Below are 27,092 nucleotides of genomic sequence, written 5' to 3' on the forward strand. Positions count from 1 at the left end.
AATATGTGTATCTGTGTGCATGCATGAAGTCTTATGTCCTGGACTTTAAGCAAAAGAAGCAAGATTACTTTATAATTATTATGAACAGATTACCTGTGAACTACACTCAGGGACAAAAAAAACCGGACACTTTAATATTTGCTGGTATTTTGCAAAACATTATCTTCTCATACAATATTATGGTAGCCATCTGTTGTTATGGAGACGTGTATACATTGTTGATTGTTTTTTGTTTTATAAACAAGCCATTACAACCAAATATTCCAATTTTGCTTTCGAAGCCTCAGCTATAACAATTTTGTCTCAACCATTTTGTGCTTCATTATCGTTATCATTCGTTATTTCTTAATTTTTACATTTTCTGAGTTTAAGTGGGGTTGTAACATTTGTCTTAAAACAAGATGCGACCTGAAGATGTGGCTCGAGCTGTAGCCCTTTACGATGATGGACGCAGTGTACGTTACATTGCAAATGTTATGAATATGGCTAGAAGCACAACCCATGATGCCATAAAACGGTATAGAGAGACCCTAGAATATACCAGAAGACCAGGTTCGGGTCGTCCAAGAGCTACAAATCCAAATGAAGACAGGTATATGGTGTTGAGAGTTCTTAGGGAGCGCAACCTGCCAGCTACTAGTGTAGCCCAGCAATTTGTTAACATGCATGGACGCCCAATTTCGGCCAAAACAGTTAGAAGGAGGTTGAAAGCAAGTGGACTGATATCAAGTAGACCTGCAACTGGTCCCAGACTTCTCAGGATGCATCGAGTTGAACGACTGCGTTTTGCAAATGATCACAGGGATTGGAGGAATGGACAGTGGAGCTGTGTTCTGTTCACCGATGAGTCCCGTTTCAATCTGTGCTCACCTGATGGACGTGAAAGAGTTTGGAGAAGGAGGGGAGAACGATTTTCACAGTGTTGCATTTCCGAAAATGTGCCGTATGGAGGTGGTGGAGTGATGGTTTGGGCAGGAGTGTGTACGGATGCTCGTACAGAGTTGGTTTTTGTTGAAAATGGAAGACTAACAGCTGATAGGTATATAAATGAATGTTTGGCTGATCATGTTGTGCCATTTGGCCAATTTGTAGGCGATAATTTTGTTTTAATGCATGATAATGCATGGCCGCATATTGCCCATGCGGTCGGAGATTATCTCCAAGAAGTGGGAATCCATGTTCTTCCATGGCCAGCAAGGAGTCCAGACATGAACCCAATTGAACACATGTGGGACATGCTGGGACGGCGTGTTAAGAATAGACGACCGAGACCAGAATCATTACAAGAGTTGAGGCAAGCACTTGGCGAAGAATGGGAACTTATTCCTCAAGAAGACATTGCTAACCAAATTGAGAGCATGCCAAGACATATGGATGCAGTTATTCAAGCCAGAGGGGGTAATACCCGTTACTAAAAAGAGTTTTTAATGTTTAAGGCACCATAAAATGAAAAAACAGTTAGACCAAACGATGCCATAGTTATACGCACTTTGTAATTTTTTGTAAATTTTCTCATCAGAGATTTTTTTTTTTTCAAATGTTGTCGTATAAGGTGCTAAATGGAACATTATTTTGTTTAAATGGGTTTTGTTTCATTTTGAAATAATTGGCAACAAAATACAAGCAAATATAGAAGTGTCCGGTTTTTTTGTCTCTGAGTGTATTTATAATGTATTTTGGTAGCTCTCAATATCTGGTATTTTGTCATTGTTACAGAACTATGTGTTTGAACACACAAAGTATTTAGTGATTCCGTAATAAACATTAGGCTATGTCCAAAGAATTGATTACTCTAATGCTATATTTCCAGAAAGATTGGACTGTAATAAAAAATTATAATTTTAAAATGGAAGTTGGAATCCAAATATTGAAAACTACAAAAGTTACCTTGACCAATCTCCTAGCAACAAAATTGGTTCACAGCAAATCATTGAAGTTTTCAAAACAATAATACATTGTCCCAGCTAACATTCCGAGTGTTTCTGCTGACCGACCAGCACCAGGTCCCCCTCCCACACTACCGCCAATGCTTGCATCTACAAACTCATGGTGTTTTGCTGGATTAAAACTTACGTACTATGTTACATTAATACATTTAATGATTTTTCAAAATGGACATCTCTGCTGCTGCTGCTGCTTTTTAGTCAACTGTCCGAATACAGATCTGAATCTCACCCATATGACGCAATAGGCCAGGAGATAGTGAGGTCGGGTGGTCAGTTCCTTTCTCCCTCCCATGCATACATCACCGATTAGCTACACACATGCACGCACTCACACACACACACACACAAAATCACTCTAGCACTTCAGAAAGAGTACATACACGTGCTCAGGGGGCATTCCACAAAATTTTAAAACAAATATTTAATTGTCTTTTTATGGATACCAGTATAAAAAATCGAACTCAAAACATAAAATTATTTAAGTAGGGCAAAATTAAATAAGCACCGAATTTCTCACTTCTTCTATTCTGTAGGTGAATTTATGACATTTAACAATGCTGCATTGATATTTGTCTTGCATTAAGTGTCGATAATAATCCCTTGTGTTGTACTAATATATTGTAATACTCTTCTATATATATTTCAACTAGACTGTGACTAATTAATACTTTTTAGTATTATGAAGATTTTTTTTGACATGTTCCATATTCTAGCTGTGATGCAATGTACAAATACCATGGAATGTAAGCAAATACAATACAATAGCACAAGATAATAGAAACGACCCCAACATAATAGACAACATAATAAAAAAGACAAAACATTTACTTCATGAGAAGAAGTGGCTCAATATCGACAAAGACGGAATGGACTACACTCCCTACCAAGAAAAGAAGCAACAGCAAAATTTAGATTCTACATGGGGCACAACTACCTGGCATACTACCTGCATCACATGAACATAGTAAATTCTGAAAGATGACAACTCCATAATGCCATCCACCTCCTAACATGCACAGAACTGAACAGAGAAAGACAGAAATCAAAGGACCAAATAAGCCTCTACTAGAAAGCAAAAAGGAAGATGACTTTACGTCAAGATCCAGCCATTGGAAACTAACTAATTACAAGAAACACAAACACAAAAAATATTCAACATTAACATACGAAAACAAGAACACACACAAGATCTCATATTCATTCAGGAAAATAAATTACATCATACTCATAACCTCATAAGTGGTGCCTTCTTGTTATCACTTGTGACGTTCAGACCTTTCTTTCGACAGTTGACTAAACAACATTAGAACACAAAACACTTTATAAAAGCATCTCAACACACAAACAAACAAACAAATACAACCTAATAGGTGTATACAAACTCACATACAATAGATGCAACAACTTCTACATTGGATAGACAGGCAGATCATTTCAAACACGTTACAAAGAACGCATCTGCCATATACGCAGAACTCAACACAAACACCAACCACAGCTACAGCAACATAGACACAGACATGGAAATTCTACATATTCAACCAAAAAAAAACAGAAACTAAACACACTAGAATAGCACAAAATATACACACACACGAAAACACACCCACAACAAATCCTCAATACACAACTGAATTCCAGAACACACACACACACTATTTGACTTTACACTATCTAACACAAACGCAACCCCCAGCAAAACAACTGAAGAAACCAGAAGACGCAAGGACCTCACTAGTTCTGAAGATGGCTACCATTAAGCTGAAACTAGTCAACTAGGTATTTACAGACTTAGTTTACATTTAACACGTGAAAGTGATCGTCACAAATACAGGATGATTCATGAAGCTCTCCCCCAGTTTATGGAGGTAATTCCTGAGGTTATTTGGAACAAAAAATATAAATAAATTAATGGGATCACATTCATAATTATGGAGTTACAACACATTTTCGAGACACGTCTTAGTGAATGGAGCGATAGGAACGAAATCAGCAATAAGTATAACTTGCATGTCTGGGGAGATGATTATCCCTATGCCACGTTAGAATCTAATTTTCAAAGCTGGTTCAGTCTCAGTGTGTGGTGTGATATTTTGGATAACCAGCTGCTGGGGCTGTTCATTTTCCCTGGACACTTAACTGGTGAGATGTACCTTCACTTTTTACAAGAACAGTTACCACAGCTTCTTGAAGATGTTCCTCTGACAAGAAGACGCCAGATGTATTTCCAACATGACGGAGCACCTGCTCACTTCTACCATGCAGAAACAGCTCACTTGGATCAGCAATTCCTACAGCTATGGGTTGGTTGTACGGGCTCTATCACCTGGCCTCCCAGATTTAACACCCTTAGATTACTGAATCTGGGGTTGGATGAAAGACGTCTTATATCAGGTTAAGGTACAAACATGCCAAGAGTTGCTTCAATGCTTGAGATTCAGAGAGGCATTTTCGAAAATTTGATTTAAATCCACTCTAAATAAAAGAGACTGATATATAAACAATCAGTTATTTGTATTTTAATTATTTTTCACATTTTTGTTAGTGAAATCCTGAAATAAAAGTTTTTTCTGCCGTTTTCAAATTACCGTAATTCTGTAATTATGAATGTGATCCCATTAATTTATTTACATTTTTTTGTTCCAAACCTCAGAATCATCTCCATAAACCGGGGGAGATCTTCGTATATTGCTAAGTGATATAGGTTAAAAGTTGTGTAATCAAGACATTTAATATTGGTTCAAATCACAGGATTAAGAGCAGACTGAACCAAAGAGCCCAGTCTTTGATGATCTGTATGATTTATTTATGATATCTAAAATAACTGTATTTCAAAACAGTGTGTTGTTTTATTTCTAATAACTACATTTTTTACTATATTTATTACAGGTATATTCCAGTACTGATGTCACAAGCTAAGATATATTGGGATATGGAAAATTATGCACAGGTTGAGAAGATTTTTCGAAAGTCTGTAGAGTTTTGTAATGAGAATGATATATGGAAATTGAATGTTGCTCATGTACTTTTCATGCAAGAGAATAAATTCAAAGAAGCTACAGGATTTTATGAGCCAATTGTTAAGAAACATTATGATAACGTAAGTTACGTTCAGGTCATATTCTTTTGCATATTACTTTAAATAAACAGATATATAATTTTATTTTCTCATTGTACACAATATAAGGAGACAGTATTTTGATGCCCGAAGATATCTGTTTCTATATTTTCTCGCAAATACACTTTTTCAGCATATTTTATACCAGTAATAAAAAGCAGTTTTGTCTGTCTGTCTCTTTGTGCACAGTGATTTTTTTCTAAATTATTGGATAGATTTTAAAAGACTATAGGTAGTAATTTGAAATCAACAGCATACAATGACGATTTACTTAAGGCTTTTAGAGAACCCGGAGGTTCATTGCAACTTGGACATTATCTAAGGAGACAGAAGCTAAACTAGGTATATTTGAACGCAAAATACTCAGAAGAATTTTTGGACCAGTGCAAGAAAATATGCAGTTGAGAATACGTTATAATAACGAGCTATATAAATTATATAGAAGTTTTGATATTGTTACTTTCATCAAATTAAGGAGGCTTGAATGGGCCGGACATGTCTATCGGATGGAAGGGAACAGAATACCAAAGAAGATCTTAGAAGGGAAAATACATGGTAAAAGACCAATTGGAAGACCCAAAAATAGATGGATAGATGCAGTAACGATCGATTCTCAGGACTATCTCGGAACAACTGCCTGGAGAAGATTAGCACAGGACAGGGACAGTTGGAGGAAGAAAATTGAGGAGGCTCGACTTTGGGTTATGATGCCATCGTAGTAGTAGTAGGAGGGTCATTGCTGCCCTCACATAAGCTCGCCATCAATCCCTATTCTGAGCAAGATTAATCCAGTCTCTACCATCATATCCCATCTCCCTCAAATCCATTTTTGTATTATCCTTCCATCTATGTCTCAGCCTTCCCAAAGGTCTTTTTTCCCTCCGGCCTCCCAACTAACAATCTATATGCATTTCTGAATTCACCCATACATGCTACATGATCTTCCCATCTCAAACGTCTGGATTTAATGCTCCTAATTATGTCAGGTGAAGAATACAATGTGTACAGTTCTGTGTTGTGTAACTTTCTCTATTCTCCTGTAACTTCATCCCTCTTAGCCCAAATATTTTCCTAAGCACCTTATTCTCGAACACCCTTAGCCCCTGTTCTTCTCTTAAAATGAGAGTCCAAGTTTCACAACCATAGAGAATAACCGTTGAATGTAATGTTTTTTATAAATTCTAACACTTAGCTTTTTTGAGAACAGACTGGATAACAAAAGCTTTTCAACTGAATAATAACAAGCATTTTCCATATTTATTCTGCGTTTAACCTATTTATGCTCAAAACTTTTTTTGGTAAAAATTTGACGAAAACCGAATATTTGTAAGCTCTTATATCAAAATTAATGCCAAATGCAATTTTAGACTTTTTCAATGCATAGACAGATACAGTTTGGGTTGAAAACGACTCAGTGGGAAAATCAGGTGCAGTAATACCATATAATACTCAATCTATTTATTATTTTCAGAACCTTATAGCAGTCATAATTCATGCAATATAATGAGTAATCCAATATTTCATGTATGTTATAAAAAGAAAAATAGCGTGTAACTTATTTCTCAACCACGTGGTGTTCAGAAAAACACTTTCATGTAAGGATATTTTACATCAAGCGCATGCCTTGGTTGTTTTATTGCGACATCCTGCACATCGGTGACGAAGTTGCCATGTCATTCATATATCCTCTACGATTATCTCTCACAGATGGAGAAATATGTTATTTCATTTGATCTGTGTACTGTTGGTCTTATTTAAAATGGAGCTGTGCCGTACTTCTGTTGTGGTGCTGGAACATCGATTCTCTAAAATATTTGTATGTACAGTACCATTTGTTGCCCTGGATTTCAATTCTATAATTCATTTGAAATATTATTGTCCATTATGTCCACTCCCCCAATATTTCAGTTGTAGTTACAAATAATATTAGACAGAGGTATTTATATCCTTTTTTTCTCTTTGAAGGAAATATTTGTCTTCCGAATAGATACAACTGCACTTTGATTGGATAACACTGTGGCCATAGCATTGCATTTCCATTTGACTGCAGCAATGCTATTCTCTTTGCACACGAGACTTTCATAAACTCTGCGAGCCATATTCTTCATCTGTTGGATGCCATCAATGGGAAATTGTTGTTGTTTAGTCAACTGTCCGAAGTCAGATCTGAACCTCACAAGTGATATCAACAAGGCACTACTTATCAGGCAACTAGGTCATGAGATAATGGGATAGAGTGGCTAATTCTTTTCCCCCTCTATTGCATACATCGCCAATTAGAAATTATCAGTCTTATTTTCCGTTATAGTATAGCACTGCAGTTGCCATTCACCTAGGGCACAGACAAATTTAGTAGACATAAAAAATATAGTCAAAGTACCGATACAAAGAGAAGAGTTGATTGGGGGAATTTCTGTTTGTTGACTCACAAAATAATAAATTATAAATTCTCCGAGCTCAAGCTTATTACTATTAGTATTTTCAGTATGGCCTTGATGAATATCAAAAGACATACAATACCCTAGCTATTGAGCTATAACCCAGATTTTATAGACAAATTGAATAGGTTTCCGATCTTCCCACTTGTATTTAGTTGATTATGGCATAAATGATCGGAGTTGTTATTACCGTCTTCAATGAGTTATGGCCAGTATCATCAGCATTATCATATTTACACTGGCAAGCCAAACAGTAAAGACAATGAATAAGATTTTCGATATATGTGAAGAAAATGAAACACAGCAATGAATATGCCCACTGGGTCGAAAACGATCCACTTCTGATATCAGTCTCCCTGCATGGCAAAAAAAATCGTGTAATTATTTCTAACCTAGGGACATACCGGTATAGTCTTACATGCCTTAGCTCAAAATGTGTGTCCTAATTTGAACAAAATGTGTCATGGTTTAGTATCAACCTTGGATTATTTGGGTTCATCTGTAGCGCTAAATGTAACATGCAATTATGTCAGCCATAACAATACTCACCTAAGGAGAAAATTGCGCGGGAAGAAAGAAGTGATTTGCAGCAGTGTAAATAACAATCTCATCAACAATAAAAGAAAAAAGATCTTTAATAATGGAAATGAAACTAAAATTTCTGGGTGGGTCGAAAATGACCCAGTGGGAATAAATAGGTTAATTTTCTCCCGAGTGTCATTTATATTTGTTACTGTTGCTCCAAGATATTTGAATTTTTCAACCTCTTCAAAGAATAAATTTCAAATTTTTGTGTTTCCATTTTGTACTATATTGTGATCACGAGACATAACCATTTACTTTGTTTTTTCGGGATTTATTTCGAACTCTTTACTTGCTTCAAGTAAAATTCCCGTGTTTTCCTAAATAGTGGATTTTCTCCTAACACATTCACGTCATCCACATAGATAAGCAGCTGAGTAACCCGTTCAATTCCAAACCCTCTCCATTATCCTTTGCTGTGGTCATGCCAGAGAATCAGTCCCATTCCGAGGTTTATGTTGGGGTTTCGTAACAAACTGTTTTTACGGTGCTGGGGTGTTAGCCCTTCACCTAACTCCCAAGCTGGAGGCCACCCCTTATCAGCTGTCCGTGACTGCTTATTCCAGGTGTCGTCAACTGATCGCACAGTCGTGATGGCTGAAGCTGCACAGTGCACAGTCTACATGTGAATCAGTCGCTGTGCAGGAGATGGGAGGGGATAGTTGAAATCGGCTCAGTGGCGGTATACTCTTATAGCCTATTAGTTATGCACAATTCCATGTGTTTCTATTTGAAATATACGTAATAAAATTTATCCTATAACTAAAAGAATCTGAAACATGCAATCGTTAATTTCTTCTGGCAAATTAGTAAGCAAAGCCAGATTTGCATATTGAGCATGTTGTTTGTGCCGATTTGGATATACATTTTAATGTCTTTTATCAGGAAATTCCACTTCTGTACCCTGGAGTGTAGTAATTCTGCATTCTTTTTACTTAATTTGAATCGTGAATAAGATTGCTTAATTCTTCTTGGCAAATTAAATGGACTTTTGTTCTCTATTCACATTGATATGCAGTGTTTTTCAATCTTGAGGTCCACTCTCATGCCTCTACTTTAAGTTGCTCTATCATCTTCTTTAACCCATGCTTTTGGAGGAACTGGTAGTGGTGGATCTTCACTGTGGGTAACTGGTGTGATTGCTTATAGAACATTAGAATTTATTGTAGATTTATTTTATTTTTTTAAACATTTGTTATTTTTTATTTACAAAAGTAGCATTTACATGATGTGATTGATCGCGCTACACCATAGCATTGCAAAGACACAGATTTCTATTGGTTGGTTAAGCGCTGTTTTTTCATACTACAAAGCAAAATTATGGGACGAACTAAATCATGAGGTTCAAAATGATATTTTCTATCGAAGAAAACATGATGGGATGAGTTGAACTCTTTATATCTGTATTAAACTAGCAGGTTCTGGCGCAGTTCAAACATAAGGGATATTATTGGTATAGTCCATTAAATAAGATCATATACCTCTCCTAATATTAATAATGAATATTAATGCTCTGAATTACTAATATAATGAAACGTATTGGGCAAAATGAAGATGTGAGCTTCAAAATTGTGTCAGTTTAAATGAATATATCGTCAGCTTAGAGTGTAAACCTGCTGACCGCCAAAGAGAAAATTTTACAAGAGAAGCAAAAAAGTAAGTTAAAATTAACTGTGAAACTCTAGTACCAAATCCAAAGTACTGGTGGCATTTATACCTGTACTTTGGATTTGGTCCTAAAGTTTCAGAGTTAATTTAAACTAAGTTTTTTGCTTCCCTTGTAAAATTTTCTTTTTGACAGTTAGCAGGTTTACACTCTAAGCTGACGATATGGTTTTTGTGGCAAACCATAAAATCAATTTTACAAAAAGAAATCGACGTAATAGACAGTTTTCATAATTCCTATAAAAATATAATTTTAAAAAATCTGCACCATCTTAAAAATTCTGGTACTGTCTTATTACACAAGAAATGGAATTTTTTTGCATCATCAAGACAATGAGTTTGTTTGTTTTTTGTTTATTATTATTCTGGTGATCGTGTTATCGGTAGCCACTAACTTAGCTTGCAAGATTATTGGTTGTGGAACTGTCTGAAGGAAAAAGTGTTCTTGAGCAAATCTACGACAGTTGATGAGTTGAAGGACTCCATCATACACACTGTGACAGATATTCCAGAACTACTTACTGTATACAGCATTGAAGAGAGGCTATTACTTGTGATTTATTATGATATTTCTTTTCTTAATTTTTGTCTTATTTGGTTGCATGTGCACAAAATGAAAATATGAAGACAGTTTGGAAGACAAATATTTATCATCATCTGTCTGTATTTTACATTTCAGTTATGTTTATTTGTTGATTGTTGTTACAGATATTGAACGTGAGTGCCATTGTTTTGGCCAATCTCTGTGTTTCATATATAATGACATCACAAAATGAAGAAGCCGAAGAGATGATGAGAAAAATAGAAAAAGAAGAGGAGCAGTTGGCATATGATGACCCAGACAAAAAAATTTTTCATTTGTGTATTGTAAATCTAGTCATAGGGTAAGCTCATTTAAATGCCATTACAGTAGAACCCCTATTTAACGTTTTTCTAGGGACACAGAATAATGCTTTTGTTCCTATTTGGGTGTCAAGAAACTTGGTGTTTGTCCATTTTCAGTAGCTGTTTTGCTTCTCACTGTTCTCCTAACTGAGGATAAACTGACTTTCTCAATTGTTATTTTCTACTCACAAGGGACGTTTGAACTCCCTCAGAAAGGTACAACCCTCAAACTTCGTTAACTAATCCAGCTCTCATATGTAAGTGAATACACAAAAAATTACCTGCCGATATCCAATGCAAACGTCTGAAATTACTATGTGAATGTGATACTGGTACGGCTACTAAAATAATTGGCCATGAGTGGCTTATCAGCTGACTGCAGGTGAACTGGTGCTGCTGCATTACGGGGTGCAAGTAAACACGACTGCATATTAGTCTGTAGCAGTGAGTGGTATCAGTGGGACAGAAGAATGTGCTCTCAAACGTCGTTGAATCCTGTCAGTGTTTTGTTACGTGTGACAAATCATTTTCATGAGCATAATTGTGCTCCAAGTGAAATTACTATACAAGAGACACAAATAGCAGAATATATTATAAAACTTATAGAAAATCATCCATTCGGGATCTGGCCCAGGTTGATGGCATTTAAGTGTGCTTAAATGCGACAGGCTCATGTCAGTAGATTTACTGACATGTAAAAGAATTCCTATGGGACAAAATTCCGGCACACTGGCAATGATAATATTACCTCAGCAGTTGTGAGCATCGTTAAATAAACTTTTTTTTTTTTTCCATTCGGGGCAAATTGCACTGCTGACGAGACTTTAGAAATGGCTAATGAAGAATCTCCGGATGAAGAAAGTATCTAGTACCCACAACCAGAACCTTCATTCCTCACCTATGGAATTTGAGCCGAACAAGTCTGACAGTGATTCGCATTATTATCATACTCCATCACCAATGAAATCATCATTGTCAAGTTATGCACCAAGTAGTCCACAGAAACGAGCAACAGAGAGTGTAAGTGCCGATTATAAGAGAAAAGCAGTGAAATATTGGCTGATTGAAAGACGTGGTAAAAAGAAGCATTTGTTAGCACAGTTCGGAAAATGGTTCTGGGCAGTTACGTCGGAATGGCAACTGTACCTTTGGAAATCACAATTAGAGGATGTAAAACACATTCAGTAGAGTTCAAAAAGGTCATATATGAAGCGCTATTGTCAATATTTGTGCATGCCATACAAAATAAACAAAGTGTATCTGATGGTGATTTAAAAGTGTGGTCTGTAAACATTTCAAGAACATTATTATCAGAGGGTACATTTAAAGCTTCGAGATCCTGGATTTATGATTTTAAAAAGTGCTGCAAGATCAAAACCAGAAAAACCACGAAATTTGTCTCCCGTTGGCATGCAAGGGATGAGACAGAAATACAGAAATCAGCAGATGACTTTCTAAATGCAACGAAACATAAATGTATTCATTATTCACCCTCTGCTATTCTTTGAAAAGGAAATGAGAACAAACACACATTGTCTTTTGTTGCTGAAAAGCATACCGAAAGCAAGGTACAGTCTATTGCAGCTCTTACTCACTCCTACACGATTATACATATGAGTATGGATGGAGTTCTCTTTTTGAAACTTTTTATCGTATTGCAAAAACCAGCAGGAAATTTCGGCCCTATAGTTTCTAAACAAAATTTCAAGGCCGAAAACATTATTTTTAAGGCTTCAAAATCTGGAAAAATGGGGGAAAATGAGCTAAAAGAGTGGTACAAAGAAGCTTCCTTTCCATTTACAGGTGATAAGTTCGCCTTAATTTAGGATATGTGGACAGAATACAATAATACCACGTGTTTAGAAAGTATTCCTCTTGGTAAAATAATTGAACTAGTTCAGATTCCTCCCGGAATGACAGGAATAGTTCAGCCTCTGAATAAGTTCTTTTTCCATCAATGGAAATCATTCTACCGCTGCTTGTCTGAACTATCGTCAAAGAAAATGTAAAACTTGAACTATTTCACAGGGATAATATTTTGAAATTAAAATCCTTCCTTCATTTTCAGTTTTAAATGTTATGTTTTATTTGACGATGCTCGCAACTGCAGAGGTTATATCAGCATCTACTTAAGCACACTTAAATGCCATCGACCTGGCCCGGGATCGAACCCGCAACCTTGGGCATAGAAGGCCAGCGCTATACTAACTCGCCAACCAGGTCGACTTTTCAGTTTTGTGCATCAAGATTTCGCAACATGATAAAATATTCATGATTTGCTACCCACTATATATCAGAAAGACCACCAGAATTCCTGACACCAAAACAGTTTGCCTTGTTAATATAAATACAAATTGTGAACAAAATAATTGTGATATGAGTGCGTTAGTTCGGTGTGCATGGTGTAAAATGCATTTGTGTTTTAATCACTCAATAGAGCACTGCCACTTATGTTACACATTTATAGAGTAAAATAAGTATTCACTAATCATTGTGCCTAGAATAAGTAACAGACGTTCATATTTTGAATTATGTTTTGTAAAATAAATTAAAGACAAGCTGTATCACAATGCATGTAGTGATAGGACAGATTCTGCACTGCCTCATGTTCAAGCAGCGCAGCGGGTTGCAGGGAGAACACTGCAGGAGGGCTATTGAACAATGCATTCCCCCCGACATTCCAAGTAAGTTTTAAGAGTTCATTAATTTATATCGGCAGGTAATTTTTTGTGTGTTCATTTACATATGTGAGCTGTATCAGTTAACGAAGTTTGAGGGTTGTACCTTTCAGAGCGTGTTCAAACATCCCATGTCAGTCAACTTCCCCCCCTTCCCTCCCCACAACGTTTGTATGTGATGCACAATTTCCCTGGACTGCTATGTATCACTTTCTCGTTTAATTTCATTCTCGCTGGTGAAATACCTAAACTAGAGAAGTTAATAAGGATAAGAAATGGTGCTACACTGAAGAGTGATGTCCAGGTAAATACCACAGTGTAAATAGACTGATTGGAAAACCCACCTGCTGAACACTTTCACCCACCACCTGTTATAATACCAGCTTTCATTTCTGCACACATAGGCTTTGAAACCATGTCGTTTTCATTTCTCTCTAGTAGTAGTTGCTAATGGTTCTCATAGCCATTTATCTACCCAGTAGTAATAATTGGTGAGTTGGATTTTTAAGTGTGCATCCTTTTTTGATGGCAGGACATTGTGATGCGTGACATGTGTCCATGTCCATTATGAGGTCAAATTGTTGCAAAGGGTTTAGTATAGTAGATGTGCATGTATATTGTTAAAACAAAACTTACTAATGTTATCCTCATTAAAATTCCTCATTTAAAATTTGGGGTTCATTGTATCCCTTTTTGTTTCACTTTTCACTATTTTAATTCCCTCATGTAAAATTACCATTAACACTGACGCAGCAAGGGGGAGATTTTTGGGGTAAACCTCCTCCAGAGCCCCCAAGAAGAAAAAAAAAAAACGAAACGGTGTTGAAGCTCAGCAACATTATAACAGTGACTTACTTCCAGTAATACAAAAACTGTTCACAATAATGGCAACTCTCCCTGTAACTACTCGTACTTCTGAAAAATCATTTTCATCATCAAGAAAATGTGTTGTTGTTTTCTAATGCCAGGCGTTTGACAATAAAGTCATTTGACCTCTTGCACTCCAATATTTTTAAAAGATATTATCATGGTCAGCCACTGAAGCACAGATTTTGAGGTGTTCCGAATCCATTTCTTGGTTGGGAGTTGCACAATGGGCAGTTAGGGGACTGATATATTCCAATTCTATGCAGATGTTTGGCCAAACAGTCATGGCCTGTTGCCAATCTAAATGCAGCTACAGACGATTTTCGTGGTAAATCGGGAATTAACTGTGCACCAAGAAAATGTAGGCCAAGCTTAGGAACAGCACAGGAAAGAAGTGCCTTAATGGACTGACTCTTATGTACATGAAAAAATTTCTGTGAATAAAAATTATGTACTCAAAGAACTATTTAAGAAACACAGAAGGTTGAAATACACCATGTCTAGCTTAAAAGTAGCTATAATAAAATAAATATGGCCATCAATCATTTCGCCGCACTTTATTTATTTTTTTTATTTCAACACATAAATATTTTTAATTTCGTCACACAGCAACACTGTAATGAAAATATAAATCTGTGTTGAGCTGTTCTTCATATTCCATGCTCCTCAAGTAACTTACTGTAGACAAGATACCTCGCTCAAAGTGTATTTTTCATACCGATTCGAGATGAATAGTTCCTTACATGTTTGTCCATTCTGATTCTTTTTACTGCCCTTCCCATTTCTATTTCTCGCATTTTTAGCACCTCATAATGAGGGGGTCAGAAGCAAAGGGGTATAAGTGCACTTCAGTTACTTGAGAGAAACTGTGATTTAAAATGATTAAGCTATCGTAAATTCCGTGAAGTTTCGATTTTAAATTTTAATATGTGATGTCGTTAAAAGATATATCCCTTTGCCACCAAAATTTTTTATGTTTTAGCCTATCCTTGATGCATTTAACTCATATTTTTAGAAATATCACTTGTACCCCTTTGCTTCTGACCTGCTAAATGTAGTCTATGTTTTTATTTTAATGCATCTATGACCATGAAAATAGGTGGATATGTCTTACAAAATTCATGCTGGAGTCCATTGTGGTAACATTCTGCCACGTCTGTAGTCGTACAGTTTGAATTTGTAGTGCTTTAGCCCATAATTCAGGGGAGAATCTTTATGTTGCAATATAGTTTTCTAGAATATAATGAGAAAATTCAAAACATTCACTAACAGGAGGAGCCTCTGCTATTAGTTCTACAAAAGCATCTGATACCTCTGATGGTGGTAAAAAGGAAAGACCAAAAAATAAAAGTTTTTATCCACTTTCGGATTTCAGATGTTTTGTTTCTGAGCTCTCGATTTGATATACCATACCGTTTCATTTAACACTGGAAAAATTAATTTTAACAGCACTGTGTGATGCTGTTTCAAAATTTAACAAAATCTTTCAAATGGTTAACTGTTTTCCACATATTTGGAAACATAATTTCTTCAGGAAGCACCACATGTTATATGTTTTGAGTATTAGCATTTGGAAAAAACAAGTACCGGTAGCCATAGGAATGTTGAAAGTATTAATACACGAATGGTGTACATTTGATAGAAATGGTTGGGAGCATAATCAAAAGTACCATCAGCCAAAACAATTATCCATTGATTATTCAAGAGAAAAGTTAGATTTGTTTTACAAGTTAAGACAATTTTACTGTTGCCATCCACATAAGAACTCTCCAATGTGTGTAACTACATTTTCGGCAGAAGCATATTATAAGACTTCCTCGATGGATGAAGGAAGTGGAGGAAGCATTTTACAAAATTTTCTATAAATTGCCTACCTGAACGGATTAATTTTAGAAAAAAAAAAAGTCTCTTTTTTTTCGGCCTTGATCAAAGTGAAGGGTTTTGCACATAAATCACCTGTTGCCTTTTTTTTTTTTTTTTTCAGTGCTATACGAATTTTTATTGTTTTTTGTTTTATTTTATTTTTTATTTATTAGGTATGATGAAATGTTTTCATGGTTATGATACCCTACTTTATCAATGTTTGAAAGTTTCTATTACTTATGGTATGTTTCACTGTAAACTTCCATGTCTTGTGCTCTGTTACTTTTAATTATTTCGAAGTCCATATTTATAAAGTCTTAACACGTTAAAATACCGTATACACTTACTTAGACCTGTAAAAAGAGCATTTGTTTAAAATAAATTCGCTAAATTGCTTTGGATCTATATTGAAACCACAATTTACATCTCATATTTGGGCATCAGCAAAGTAAGTGATACATAGTGTGAAAGAAACTGTTTGGGGTAACGTACTGGCATGTGATAACACATTGCTCATGCACATAAATGCATTGTTGTGAGAAAGCGTATGCTGCATTTGTGTCTATGTTGACGCAGCAGCAAATGGAGTTCTGTTTGTTTTAGTTAGGGACTTGTTTAGTCCAATGAGAAGTTCTGTTTCATCCAAACTGTAATTATAAGTAATGACACATTAAAGTTTTGTCACCCTATATATTATAGTCTGTTTTTTTTTTTTTTAATTTCAAACTTCCCCCGCCCCCAGAACTAAATTTTGGCTGCACCACTGTCATAAAACATTACTGTCTTAATGTAACTTCAATTGTTTCTAATTACGGGTATTTAACTTTTTTTCAGAACTTTATACTGTGCGAAAGGAAATTACGAGTTTGGAATCTCACGTGTTATAAAAAGTTTGGAACCTTACAATAAGAAACTTGGAACTGACACATGGTAAGTAATGTTAACACACTTATATTGTTATATTGTAAATGGCATTTATCTCTTTATTTTGTGTGACTTGCTGAGGCTCATCATCAGAGATAGGATTTGTATCTAAATACATATTTCTTGCACTGATTAAATTTCCAACTTCTTTACTGTGTTAATATTTAGGTTTTACCTTGCTTGACTAGCATCGAAGTGTTGTTCTTCATTGTCCAAAGCCTAGTGGAGATCCTGCGCTATCTTCTGGTTTCCTGTTGTTGTGGGGTGTGTTCATGATTGTGTCGAAAAGAGTGTGTGTTTTGAAATTGAGTTGAGTGTTCAGGATGTGCTGTGGTTGTGTTTATGTATGTTCATAAATTTCATATTGTTCTCGGGTGTCAAGTTTCTGGTATTTTTGGCTGGATGTGTAGTATTTTCATGTCCTTGTCTATGTTGCTGTAGCTGTGATTGGAGTTTGTGATGTGTTCTGCGTAGGTTGAATTGTTGTGTAGTTTGGTTATGGCTGTGATATGCTCTTTGTAACCTGTTCGAAATGATCTTCCAGTCTGTCCAATGTAGAAGTCGTTGCAACTATTGCATGTTAGTTTGTAAACTCCTGTTAAGTTGTATTTATTTGTGTGTATACCTATACTATTTATTTCTCTATGTACTATACCACGTGGAATAAGAATGTCAGTCACTTAGCCAATCACATGGCTCATAACGTCTCTTCCAGCCCAATCACAGTGTGTTGAATACTGGCACTGCCACCACTTCTCATTGAATTGAATATGAGTGGTAACCAATTTTGAAGTGAATGAGATATAATATTAACACCAGCAATTCTTCACCTGACACAATTAGGAACATTAAATCCAGACGTTTGAGATGGGCATGGCATGTAGCACGTATGGGCGAATCCAGAAATGCATATAGAGTGTTAGTTGAGAGACCGGAGGGAAAAAGACCTTTGGGGAGGCCGAGACGTAGATGGGAAGATAATATTAAAATGGATTTGAGGGAGATGGGATATGATGATAGAGACTGGATTAATCTTGCACAGGATAGGGACCAATGGCGGGTTTATGTGAGGGCGGCAATGAACCTTCGGGTCCCTTAAAAGCCATTTGTAAGTAAGTAAATGGCAACTAACTGACTATATTACCAGCTTTAGAGTTCATATCCCTTAAAAACATTATTATAAATGTAGAAAAATATAAATTGGGACAAATCATAACATCTTTTCAAAATCCAGGACAAATTGGCATCTCGAAATGCCTTCAGAAAAATCCGGGACAGAGGATCTAAATTTGGGACTGTCCCGGAAAAATCAGGACGGAGATCACCTAACCTATGGTCGTTTAGTTGCTTTGTTTTTGGCATTTACTCTGTGGTTCCATCATAGCACTTCTGATGCTCAGTTGTCCTACTTTTCGTAGTTTTTCAGAACTCTTCTCATTGCCAGTGACAGAAGGTATGGCAATGCAGGTAAAGTTTACAGGTGTAATTAAACAATAGCAAACATCCCTTTGAGTCAGGAAGAGAAGGTCATTGGCATGGTCTCTTAACTGCAAAGCATCAACCAGCCTGGTCAGTCAGTATTCTGCTCTTGTCCCATCACAGTGACCTGGAAAGTCAGGGAATGTTAAGGGTAATAAATAATTATCAGGAAAAGCCAGGGAAACTGTTTTAAATATGTCGAAAGTCAGGAAAATATATAGTTTTCAGAAAAATATCAGGGAATTTTTCACAGGGATTCTCTTATTATGGGTTTTGCAAAAAGGAGAACGACAGAGATGCGGATTCATTGAAAGTGTTGATTGTTTTTAATTGTCGTGTGTCATCAGCTGGACAATAGTATTGACCATTAATGATGATATTAAGAAATATATTGATAACTAGAAATCACTTCATACTGAGCCTTTGAAAAACATTTCAACTCAAAATATGAGTTTTTAAAATGAGGCGTTTAGTTGCAAAATCAGATACATCACTAAAACATAACTTTCCAGTACGAAGGAAAAAGTTTGCAGTGAACCAAGGATTTGCAACCAATACTATTCTTTCATCATACAAATCCATGTGATGTATCTGACTTTGGAGCATAACAGTGCTACAGCAGTTGTAGAATCATATGAAGATATGAAATATAACATTAACTCATTTTCGGGAAAAAAAAAAAAAAAAAAAAAAAAGTGACGCTGATCTTGCAACTACACGCCTCAAATGTAAATTGTGTAAATTGGCTTTTCTAAGGCAATTTCTCAAGAATGTGAGCCATTTTTAAGGAAATTCCAAACCTTTGATGCTCTTGCTCAGTTCTTATATGCAGATCTACAAAGTCTTTTGCAAAATTTGATGGAAAGATTTGTAAAGTACCTACATCTCTGAGCAAATGTTTTTCGCTTAATATGAATGACATAGAAAATTTACGTGAAGTAAAAAAGGCTTCCAAACAAAAAATTTTCTTAAAGAAGTTACTGCAAATGAAGCTCAGATCATGAGATTTAAAATGAAATGTCATACTGTCTGAACAAAAGTGACAGAGAAAATTTTGGAAAGATGTCCTCTAAAATATAAAATTGTCCAGAGACTATTATCTTTGGAGTCCACTCCTGTGGAGTAACGATTAGCACGCCTAGCTGCGAAACCAGGTGGCCCAGGTTCGATTCCCGGTCGGGACAAGTTACCTGGGTTAGACCCCGGACTCATTTCACCAGCATTATCACCTTCATCTCATTCAGATGCTAAATAACCAAGTTGCTGATAAAGCGTCGTAAAATAACCTACTAAAAAAAATATTATCTTTGGATCCTAGTCTTATTTATCATTAACCACGACAGGGCAAAATAAGATTCACAATACTGCTAGATGAATTTTATATTCACATTAGAATTGCAGATGTTGCTGCAGAGAAGGCCAAAGGGCAATACTCTTCTTTTTTGGGGGGAAGCCCATTCTGGTCTTGAGCTTAACTTCAAACAATTTTTTGAAAGTACAACAAATGCAAGACTTGATTTCTTTTCATCAATATTATTAGGAAACCAACATTACTTAGAGTTGTGGAATATTGTGAAGCTTGGTCTAATTTTTACACATGGAAATGCAACAGTTGAGAGTGGGTTTCTATCAATAAAAACTTATTCATAGAAAATTTAATTAAATACAGTCTCATTTCTCAAAGAACTTGAAAATGCAATAAGTTTCTTTCAAAACATAGAAAAGATTCCTATCACCCATACAATGCTAACACATGTAAGGGCTGTTCCTATAAGATACAAAGAGTATCTCGAGGAATCGAAACAAAACCAGAAAGAAGAAGAAAAGAAATGACTTGAAAAAAGGAAACTTTCCTTAGAGATAAAAAAAACTTGAAGGACAAAGAAAGATACTAAAATTTCAGACAGTTAAAGAAGAATATGCCATAAAAACAAAGACTGAGATGCTGGAGAAAAAGAAATTGAATTAGTTTTACTGATTTGTTTATATTTTGAGTTCACAAACATTTTACGTAGCTAGGACATAATGAAAACAGTTGTCTTTGTGTTGTACTTAATTTGTAATGTTTATATATAATGTTTTGTCAAATATAACACAAATAATAAAATAACAAGGAGAGCATTGGACGGCTATGGGGATGGTGGAGGCCAATTAAAAAAATTAATGAAATAAAATTGCATAGTATCAATTAATTATTTCCTTTAAACTTAAAAAATTATCACCTTCTGATTTCAATAAATTTAATGATACATATTTGGAAAAATTTTACAGAACTATATTCTAAAATCTCAATATAGTCATGGAAAGTCAGGGAAATCAATATATGAAAAAGTGTGAATCATGCATGAGCTTGCTACCTTCAAAATGCCAAAAGAAGCTAGATCTATATTGTCAAATAAAAAAAATTATGTTAGTGAATTTAAAGATGAAGGTTTTGCAACAGATGGAAAATTCTGCAATACATGTCACTCCCATGTCAACACAAGTCAGAGATTTTTTAATTAATCAGCACATCTCTATGGCTAAGCGCCAAGCTGGCAAGAAAAGAAATACTAGATTACATCAAACTTTTGTGTCGCAGCTCTACCAGCACCAGCAAACGAGTTGAATTCATCAATGATCTGTGCTGTGTTCTCACTGGATCAGATATACCTCTTTGGAACAGTCCAGCGTTCCGGCAGTTTCTAAAGAAATATACAACCCACAACATTCTGAATCAGTCAATCTTAAGGAAAAACTACAGTGAAGAAGTATATCAAGAAACTGGAGAAGATAACAACTGAGATTAGTGAAAACTCCATCTGGATGTCAGTGGATGAAACTACAGATGCAGAAGGACGATGTATCAGTAATGTTATGATAGGTTCCATGAACAGTGAGACTGCTTGCAAACCTATATTGATTAGTGAATTAATGGAAAAATCCGATCAGAAAACTGTGGCGAAGCTTTTTAATGATGCTATGGGTGTTCTGAGGCCTGATGACATAAGGCATGAGTTTTGCTATTTGACTGATACTGCTTCATACATATCAAAGCAGCAAAGTCATTACAATTTTCATTTCCGAAAATGATACACTTAATATGTTCTGTATTGCTGAAACAGTGAGATTAAGTTTTCCTGAGGCCGATAAATTAATTTCCAGTGGAAAGAAGATTTTCCTGAAAGCCCAAAGCAGAATTCAGATTCTCAAAGAAATGGATCTAGAAATACCTTTACCACTATGACCGGTACTGACCAGATGTGGTTGGAGTTGTGAAGTACTACTTGAAGCACTCTGAAGCTTTGTTTCCTCGCCTGTTTCAGGCACCTGAGTGATCTTCCATGAAAGAAAAACCGAATGCTCAGCTACACAGTCCCTTTCCTTTCTTGAAACCAGGAGCCTGTCAGCTGTCCCACATCCACTCAGTCTCCTCCCACGCATTCAAGTGAAAGTTGTCACACATTGTGGTTGCTGCTTTCTTGAGAGAAGACGTTTTTGTGTCTCTTAATATTAATTATATTTAATCTACCTTATTTTTTTATAATATTAAATCACTGTAAGATTTTGTCTCATTTATAAATCATAGTGTAGTCACTAGGAAATATTTGTAAAGCATAATTTTTAATACAATACAATACCAATATGACTAAGTGGAGCAGAGAAGTGTCAGTTACATTAATGGAATTTTATGAACAGAACATATGCTCAAGATTATCACAATCACCTAAGACATGAAACAATTTTGCAACAAATGTCCGATGAACTAAGTGAGATGCTGAACTACTGTCACTGAAATAAAATATACAATAAAGACTCTGCTGTCGCAGTACTCCAATGGGAAGCAATTAATAGAGAAGTCGAAGAAAAATGTTGCAGGGGTTGATGAAGTTAATGAGACAACATGGCCTTAATGTCCGGAATAAGAAAACAAATGTCGCAAGCACCAGTTACCCAGGACAGGTAGTAGACTAAACCTAAGCTATATATTCTAATTTAATAATGATGTGATAATACTAATGATGATTATAATAATAATAATAATGATAATTTATCATTAATCATTCAGTAATTCCTTATAATAATATCAATCCCTTTATGATATCCCTTCAAGCATAAAAAGTCTTCATAGGCTACCCTCAAGTATTCTCCTTTCAAAGAGCTGTATATAAATTTACGTATATGTGGTATTTCTTTACTCAGGAAGCACTTGGAGAGAAGTGTTTGATATTCCAAGTTCTGGTATGATTCGCCAGTAGTTAGAAATAGCCATTTTCATATGTGTGCCTTGATTTTTAAGTGAGTTTTCCACGTAACTGCGAAGTTTATTAAAATTAGTTTCACTCATTCTCAAATAGTTCCCATATTCTAAGACTTCCCGTAAACGCAATTAGTTATTTAAAAATTGAAAACTGCTTACTTCTTCCCTCATTTGTCTGTGATTTCATTGAACAAGTTCGCTTCCTTTTGAGCCAGCTGCAAGGAAAGCTGCTTGCTCTTCAGCCATGATGAGATACAAGCAAACTGTAGGGCTCTGTGAAGCGACATGCTGATGGCAGAGGCATATGCGCGTGCCAGTTATTTGAGGAACAGTCAATCAACACATTCCTGACAGGAAAGGAATTGAGAGCAGAGCTCGATTCTTTCCTGATGCCTGACTTGGGGAAAAAAAATGAAATGCGCATACTCAGGGAGTCAGGAGCCTGAAAGCAGGCGAGAAAACAAGCCTACGGGGACTTAATTCAGAAAGTGCTGGCACTTGATGTTGTGCCTTGTTGAGTGAACAGCATGTGAAAGATGACTTGTGTTACATTCAATCAAATTCTTCTAATATATAAAAAACAGTACCATTTTGATGCATGGACAAATCCGACAGCTTCAAAATGACAGTAACAATAATAAATATAGGGTCAATTCAAGTATTTATTTTTGGAGCAAAACTGTATTCACTGAACAATAATGGTGTTTTTTGTTACTGCTTCTATCTTCCTGCTTCAACAATACTGTACTAGCATCTCTGTTACTAGAGTGATTTTATACAAACCAGGAACTCTAGGCTTGGCAATTGAATTATTGTTATACAATCATATTTAATCAAATTTTATTTTAAAACTAGCCATACCTGTGCGTTTCGCTGCACTTGTTAGAAATGAATATAAAGTAATTACATAATTAAAATAGGACTTTGGTCCAGGGAACATCCGTGTTTGATAGAAGGATAAATCATTTAATATGTTACTTAATTGAAATTCTATTTAACTCTTAACTGGTAACATCAGTTTATTATACACTATTAGTAACATGGGTGAATTTTCACCCAACACAAAAATTAAGATTTTTATAATGCTGCATTTGACTTTTATATATTAAAACACACTTGAAACATAACACAACATAGCTCAACACAAAATAATTTGAAATTTAACATAAATTGACATTATTGTTAGAAGCAATGAAAGTTTTCTTGCACCATAGAATTAAAAAAAATTCCAGTGTATATTTTATAATTAAGAGAAAAAGTCACACTTTTTATTTTCTATGGTGTGCAATTCTTGCCGGTTATTTCCCTATGATCTCCACACACGAAATTCTCACAAACACTACACTTCACGGCAAACTTTTTGTCACTTTTTTTGCAGAGTTTGCAACGTCCCTGTCGTGGTCCTGTTTCAGATGATTTCTGTTCTTTCAGTGAGCTAACCGGTAAAGAATTGTTTTCACTCAATATGGATTCTATCTTCACTCGAAGATCATTAGGAAGATTCCTGATTGTCAGTCTCTCTTGCATAAATTTCATTGACAAATCAAGACCAAGCTTGTGAAGAAATTCCAGTCTGTTGGGTGTCTTTCCTCCACGGGCTGCGCATGCGTAAGCCCAAACAATAAATGCATTGATTCCTGCTGCATTCAGTAATCCGTAAAATACTGCCATTGGCCAGTGTCTTGTACGTCTACTGCAGGAATAGTTCTTGCACATTTGATCAAACGCGTCGACCCCCCTTTAGTTTCATTATAAAATTCAATAGTTTCTGGTTTCCTTGTTTGTTCAGACACTCTTGGTGTGTAATGCATGGTCGAGGCTACTAATACAATTTTACCTTACTTTGGTGAAAATGATATCAATTGTTGATTAGTATTGCAGTCGAAGAGAAACATTGTTGTATTTGCTGGTCGTCCTTTGGTCTGAAGAGCTTCCGGAGGAATCTCCTTTTTGTTTCTTCGTACAGTACCAACCATAGTTATACCATGAGCCAACATCTCCGACAAGAGGGGGAAAGATGTAAACCAATTGTCAGTAGTTATATTGGAATTGGTGCCATAAATTGGTTTTGCTAATTCCTTCACCAAGTATTGTGCTAAAGGTTCAGGCCCATTGTAAGTTTCTTTTCCTATGTAAGGATTTCCTGTGACTAGGTATTTAGAATGAGAGTCACACATGAACACAAGTTGAGGCCGTGTTTTTCCGGTTTATTGGGGATGTACATACGGAATTTGCAGCGACCTCTGAATCCCAGAAGCTGTTCGTCAATAGTACATTCTGTTGATGGCTTGTAATATTCTTGACAGTGAACGAAAAATTTATTCCATAGTTCCCGAATATATGTAAAAGGATCTGCAGCCTTTCTGGCTTCTCTGGTCTGCTTGTCATCGAATCTCAAGCAATTTGTTATAAATCGAAATCTCTTTAGTGACATAACTGAAACATAAATTGGACTACCCAATGTATCCCACAGAAATTCGGCACTCATATGATTATCTTTTCTGGCCCCACTGATATAAAGTAGACCTATGTATGCCTCTAATTCTCGCAAAGTGATATCTCCAGCATACCTCTGTTCAGACGAGTAGTTCAGTCTCTGGGAAGCCATTTCTTTATTGGCGTGACGAACAATATCTTGCAACATATCCTCATAAAAAAAAAGACGCCAACTGTCTTCGGGACTTTTTACCTTTCGAGCATCACCTTTTGGCCCGGGTATGGTTGTTCTACATATATTTCGAGAAGGTACCTTTTGTCTTTCAGGGTGTTTGGATGTCCACTCTTTACCATTTTTCCCTTTTAGGACTGACTTCTTCGGAGTGATGATATTATTGTCCTTACTTTTAAACCAGCAATTTTCTGGTTTTCTGCGCTTTTCAGGAACTGCAATACCATTTGCACTTTCACTGCTGTCGTCATTTTCTGGGGTAAAATCACTTTCATTGTCACTACCGCACTCAATAATATCATCTACTACATCATCTTGTTCACAAATATCGTCCTTCACACTCCCCTCTCCATCAGATGCGTCTTCTTCATCATCATCAATATTTTCATTCATTATTATCTTCTCTACCTCACCGGAAGTACATTTCTTACCGTCAATAATAATAAACTCCATGTTCATCAAACAAACGCAGAAGAGAATTGCAATTCGTCTGACACATGTACTAAGAAGTTGAATAAATTACTAATCTAACACTAATGGTAACATGGGTGAAAACTCACCCAGGTCTGCTTTGTAGAGCTATACTACAGCAACTAAAAATATTTCAAATATATTTCAACAATGGTTAAGAAGCTACACTTGAGAAAGATACATAGCAAGAGAGCCAACAGTCTAGACAGGTTTACCAATGCACGGCAGAGAAATAAAATTTCTCAAAGGTGAATTTTCACCCATGTTACCATTTAAGGGTTAAATAATTAAAATACGATCATTTTGGTCCAGAGAGCAATCATTTGGTACAAGGATAATTCCTCTAACATGTTTCTTAATTGTTATTATATGCAAATAATTAAAATAGGATCATTTGGTTCAGCGAACACCTGTTTTTGGTGCAAGGATAATTTGTTTAACATTTTTCTTCATTAGTCTTGAATGCATTCTTTAATAAATCACTCCAAATTAATGTCAATGTAGAGTGGATTGTGTATGAAGATAATTTTTTATGTGCTTTTTTTTTTTTCTTTGGTAAGTTTCTTTATTCATGCCTTAACATCTGTGGTCATGTCACATGTTAGAATGAGTGGGTATACCAGTAGGCCATTCTTACTCTTGTTGAGTTCCTGTTTCTATTGTGTGTTGTAGATGGCTTATGTTCATGTAACTGATTATGGATTTTGATTAATGTTTATTGTATTGGTAATTGAGGCGGTGATGAATCATGGCATGTAAATTTACAATCTGGCATTTGCCTTTATGACTAAGAAAACATGAAAAACCCCAGTTAGATTGGTTGGTCACAGAGTTTGAACCTGTGACCTCCTGAATGCGAGTCTCAAACTCTGCCGTCTGAGCCAACTCACTCAGTTATGTATCATCGTCAAGAGATCATTTATGTAAATAAGAAATGAAAATGAATGTGGTACATAAATATTATTTTAAGAAACAAAGGAAACAAATATGAGTGAATTATGAGCGCAGGAACGCCATTTCGTGGCACTTTGTAAAATAACTCAGCTTCATTGAGCTCAACGGTAAAATACTAATTTTTACTGTATATTTACTGTATTTTTGGTCCAGTATAAATACTCGTCTTTACGACAAAACTCTTAAAAATACTATTAATCTATTTTAATCTTACCTCAGTCCTTATATAGCATTACGTCCATGTAGAGAAATTACACTTCAAATAGTGAAGGAATTATCCAAATTGGTTAAGTAGTTTCTGAGATTACTTCATA

General features: G+C 35.7%; 1 protein-coding gene across 4 annotated transcripts in view; it reads left to right on the plus strand.

The window, feature by feature from the left end:
* The window catches only part of Ttc30 (tetratricopeptide repeat domain 30), a 123,359-nt gene that overhangs the window by 86,209 nt on the left and 10,058 nt on the right, over positions 1–27,092 (plus strand). For all 4 annotated transcript variants that reach the window (XM_069833635.1, XM_069833636.1, XM_069833637.1 and 1 more), the window contains 3 exons: positions 4,836–5,046; positions 10,458–10,633; positions 16,877–16,972. In XM_069833635.1, the coding sequence (XP_069689736.1) occupies positions 4,836–5,046; positions 10,458–10,633; positions 16,877–16,972 (483 nt within the window). The remainder of the gene's footprint in view (positions 1–4,835; positions 5,047–10,457; positions 10,634–16,876; positions 16,973–27,092) is intronic.

The sequence above is a fragment of the Periplaneta americana genome, chromosome 8, assembly GCF_040183065.1.
Source record: "Periplaneta americana isolate PAMFEO1 chromosome 8, P.americana_PAMFEO1_priV1, whole genome shotgun sequence".
Lineage (NCBI taxonomy): Eukaryota > Metazoa > Arthropoda > Insecta > Blattodea > Blattidae > Periplaneta > Periplaneta americana.